The sequence below is a fragment of the Oryza glaberrima genome, chromosome 11, assembly GCF_000147395.1.
Source record: "Oryza glaberrima chromosome 11, OglaRS2, whole genome shotgun sequence".
Taxonomy (NCBI): domain Eukaryota; kingdom Viridiplantae; phylum Streptophyta; class Magnoliopsida; order Poales; family Poaceae; genus Oryza; species Oryza glaberrima.
In genome coordinates this window covers 25384455-25389213 of record NC_068336.1, presented here as the reverse complement: position 1 = coordinate 25389213, position 4759 = coordinate 25384455, and the positions used below count along the sequence as shown (strand labels likewise).

General features: G+C 41.3%; 1 protein-coding gene across 1 annotated transcript; it reads right to left on the bottom strand.

Annotated features, from left to right (window-relative positions):
* Nucleotides 1-3931, bottom strand: LOC127755876 (putative disease resistance protein RGA3). The gene is made up of 4 exons (XM_052281492.1): nt 3725-3931; nt 1300-2236; nt 190-1245; nt 1-53 (listed from the first exon to the last, which is right to left on the bottom strand). Exons 1-4 carry the CDS (start codon nt 3929-3931, stop codon nt 1-3), a joined length of 2253 nt encoding a protein of 750 aa, XP_052137452.1.
* Nucleotides 3932-4759: the final 828 nt, after the last annotated feature.

Here is a 4759-nt window from a genome sequence, read left to right as displayed (position 1 = left end):
CTAGTTTCTCGAGTGACTTGAGACGCTCCATGTTATCTGGTAAGGAGTCCCAGCTGCAACACCAAATCACGAGCGAACGAAGATCAGTGAACAGCTCGCTCTGTTGAGGAATAGATCCCAATGGGCTGCATCTGTTGAGTTTCAGTTGGTTCAGGAACTTGGGGCCATTGTTCAGGTTCAGCAGCTGACCCACAAGCCAACTAGGATACATTGAGCAACGGTAACCCCTGATTTCCAGTGTTTCAAGCTCCATGGGTGGGCAAAGTCCCTCCAGTACCTCTGCTTGAACGTCCGGGCTGCAGCTCTCATCATTCCAATCCCATACCAGTACCAATTCTTTGAGGCCTTTCTTGGCAGCAAGATTTGCTCCAGCAGCTGCCTCCTTGCTTTCAACATTTTCAAGACCCTCGATCTGCAGCCTGCCTCGAAGCTTGTTTAGTTGTGCCAGCTGCTGTATCTCGCACCCGGCTTCCTTGGTTACTGTGAGCAATGGTATCGTCTGGAGTGATGTCAGCCTGCCAAAGTTTGGGATGTTCAGCTCTTGATCGCTAGCGATGAAGTGCCGCAGGTTGGTGAGTCTACATAAATCTTCTTCTGAGGAGAATACTAATTCTCTGCAGTAACCAAAATCTAGCACCTGCAAATGGTAAAGCTTTGTCATTGTTCTTGGCAAAACTAGCTTGCAAGTAGAGGTAGAGCCCGTTGCGAAACCAAAATATCGTAGATGCTTTAAGTTGCTGATAGAGTTTGGGAATGATAACTCTCTTCTCTGTTTGAATCCGAAGGTTTTTACTCCCAGTACCCGCAATTTCCTCATCCTCGTGAACATACTTTCAAATAGTGTTTCATCAGCAATCATGTCTATGTCGCTCCCATGAATGATCAGAGAGTGTAAATTTTCCATTTCCGAAATTTTCTCAGTAATCATTTCTTTATCAAAAGTCTCGATAGAAAGATGGCGAACACCTGGAGGAATAATAACTCCTTGCAATCCTTTCTCAATTCTAAAGCAATCACTTCCTGCGACCTTCTCCGCTAAATCATGCAGCAGATCATGAACTGTAAAGTAATTCGTCGGACCACCTCCGGTTTGCTTCATCAGAAATGAGGACGATACTAGTTCGTCAAAGTATTGCCGACCAACAGCTTCCTCCTCTCCCTGATCACTAGTCCTAATAAACCCTTCTGCCACCCACAGTGTAACTAACTCATCACGTTTCAGCCGATGTCTTCGAGGGAAAATACTGCAGTAAGAAAAGCATCGTCTGACCTGCTCACCAAGATGTTGGTAGCTCCAGAACAGAGCTCCCATTGTCTGGTTCAGAAGGTCTCGATCACGAGCATCCCTCCAGAAGTCAATATTCAGTCTTATACGCAGTTGTCCTCCTACTGTTCTGGCCGCCAGAGGTGATTTCCTCAGCTTTTTTGCAATGTCAACTCCAATCACTTCAAATATCCTTCGATCTTGTTCATCGATGTTCGCACCTTCAAGCGCATAATGCATGAATAACTTGAGGAAGACGTTGTCATCCATGTCAGATATCAAAATACATCTCCCTGCACCCAGAGCTAACAGTGCGTCCATGTTTCGACTAGTTGCTAAAATCTTGCTTCCTGCCTTCCCAGCCTTCAATGGAGCCAATATTTTCTGTAGCTCCTGCTGATTCTCACCGTCGTACCAGATGTCATCTAGTACAAGAAAGAACCGATGTCTACGCAGTTCTGCCTCCAGATTCCGTTCGAGGATGTCAACATTATTCAAGTTATCACATTGCTTCCCTGTAGCTGCCTCGAGCATCTCGGTAAGAATGGTACGCACACTAAAATTCTGAGAAACATGAACCCACATAATAAGATCGAAATGATCAGCATTTTTCTCACTGGCACAAACAAGCTGTGCAAGGGTAGATTTCCCAGAACCGGCGATGCCATGAATACCAATTATACTTCCAGATCCTGGTTGTATGTCATCTACATTCTCATGAAGCATAGCTATGATGTCGTCACGATCCTTGTCTCGGCCGATTACGACGGGTGGAGGAGTCGCAGTAGTGACTGCACTGCGTGTACTGGAAGAAACAATGTCAGCCCTAGTGTAGCCTGGCAAGTTCGTAAGAGGCAAAACTTTGTGGGCTTCATTGATAATGTTTTCTATCTTATCTAGAATTCTCTTCAACGCCAACCTTGACACATCAGGAGGTGCACTAGTACTGGTACTTGACCTACCAGTACTCTTCTGTAAAACAACAAAAGAATAGCAAGTCAAGTTTTGGATAAGGATTTTTATTTGGGAATTCATCTGTCATGCCATCACCCCTGATATAGAAGAAGGCCTAAAAATAAGATACCTTTTAGGCATTGTTTGGTCAACACATTCAAAACAATGCCTAGAAAGGCAGAACATACAAATTCCAGGGATATAATCTTGTAAATTTTTTTCTGCTATATCCCATGCATGCTATTTCTTTCAAAAAAAAAAAAAGAAACTAAGTCACAGTGGGGTGCTACAACACCCTGCTTTTTGAGGACATGTTATAAAATATTTTAATAAATAAAATTTGGTTGTAAAATTTCACTTGTTTGGCTGTATCAATTATTAGGTGCCAAAAGGTCTTAATTAAATCCTTTCCTTCCCATGTGGCCCTAAAATTCTTGGCCCAAAATTTTCAGCTAACTGCAAAATTCAGGATTCAAATTTTCCAAATTCGATCTCCCCTTCGTAAAATTCCAATTCCCAAAAATCCTTTTAGACACGACTCAAACATCTGTTTAAATTATTTTCTATTTCACTCCATAATATTCTTTTGAATTTCTTAATAACAAAATTCTGTCCAAAATTCTCTAGATTATTTCGAGTTCGAATAACGCATTCAACTTCATTTCAATTCCTTATCATGCACCCTTATCTCTTAGGGATGCCCTAAAGGCGGCACGTTATATGTTTGGAAACTGATAGGAAAAAAAAGGTGAGTATTAGGAAATAATCTAATATCTAACAAATAGAAATGGTGAGGCATCGAACTCAGACCGGCTAGCCCACCACTTTTTAGAGTTAGCTGGAAGACCCCTAGGCTCTTTGGAAACTGATAATATGATACTAATCCAAAATCTCTTGAACGCACAGCGCAATTATAAGGATTTTTTTTTTAGAAAATGGGATAAACCCAGCCTCTAATATAAGGATGAGTTTATCATATTATTACGGATGATCTTACTTGCCTATCAAAATACAATATTGTAGCTGTTTAGCACATACGCACCATCACAATTCACAAAGTTGTACAATAGAAAGTACTACCTCCATATTTTAATGTATAACGCCGTTGACTTTTTATCCAACGTTTGACCATTCGTCTTATTCAAAAAATTTATGTAATTATCATTTATTTTATTGTGACTTGATTCATCATCAAATGTTCTTTAAGCATGATATAAATATTTTTATATTTGCACAAAAAATTTGAATAAAACGAATGATCAAACGTTGCTTAAAAAGTCAATAACGTCATACATTAAAATACGGAGGGAGTACCTGTTTTTTTAGGCAGGAGCACTCGGGCAGGGCTGACTGGAGCTTCTTCATCCAATTCCTCCGAAACTTGTCGTCAGGTTGAAATAAGATCTGCCTTTCGAGATGGTAATACTCGACATCATCCAATATGTCTTCGGCTTCATAGAAAGCCGATTTAAGTCTGTCCAACAATGGCTCCAAGCGATCCCTTACAGAACTCTCCTCAACGGCTTCAAGAACTCGTCGTAGCTCTGAAACTTTATTCTCAAGTTCATTCAGCTTGGCTGATCGACCACGGCTGCCAAGATCGAGGTAGGAGAAGCCTTTGTTGATGAGGTTGGTGATGATGGGCGAGACGACCCAACCTACAGCAGATATGCCCCAGCCTACTGCGGCACTGACAGTCACTGGATCTGCCATCTAATCGAAGGAAGTTCACAGCAAGAAGAGGTGGACAGGAGGAAAGGGGCTAGCAGGTTCTTGATTGCTCATGGTAGAAGTAGTGATATTAGCGATCGAGTTGTAGTCAATGATAATCTGCATATATGGATAGAGTTTGTTCCAACTTCCAAGTGCTGGCCAGCTCCATCTCGAATTCTTTGCAACCGATTGTCAAACATCAATTTACAATTGGCATATACTAGTCATGTGAACTGGGAAACTGTTGCAATTTTTAAATGTCTACATTATTTTTCCCCCTATCCAGCCAGGGTTCACTCTATCGGTTGAGGCCTTCGTATCAGGGGTCACCGAAATCCCAAAATTTTGGTCTGAAATTTCCGAAATTTTGAGAACATTTAGTTGAATTTGAACAAATATTACCCAAATTCATGAAAAAATTGAAAAATTTTGGCCGAAGTAATATCGTATCGGAGGTGACCGAAATGACCAAAATTTCCGAAATTTCGGTCCAAAATTTCGTTAATTTCGGTCTGAAATTTCCAACCCTGTATCCAGCTAGCTAGCTACTCCTTCAAAAGATGACATATATCCCAGTGCTTCATCACTGTGAAACGAACAATGTCTCCGTTCTAAATAAACCAATACTGCTTGCCGCTTATTATTTAGGCTCCATGATTGAGAAGTTGTCATCAAAGTTGAAATTAAACTTCCCTACAGATCAGCACAAATATATATAGGAGAAGTAATCCCATCTGATGAGGCTTCATGCATTAAGACCCACATGGATATGGAATCTAGCTTCCTGGAATCGGGGAGTGAATGGCGCTGGCCCGACAGAAGAAACAT

Coding starts and splice junctions, on each gene's coding strand:
- LOC127755876 (XM_052281492.1), bottom strand. CDS start 3,931: ATGGCAGATCCAGTGACTGTCAGTGCCGCAGTAGGCTGGGGCATATCT. Junction 2,237..3,724: donor AAGCCGTTGAGGAGAGTTCT/GTAAGGGATCGC, acceptor GTTGTTTTACAG/AAGAGTACTGGTAGGTCAAG. Junction 54..189: donor GTATCCTAGTTGGCTTGTGG/GTCAGCTGCTGA, acceptor TTGGTGTTGCAG/CTGGGACTCCTTACCAGATA.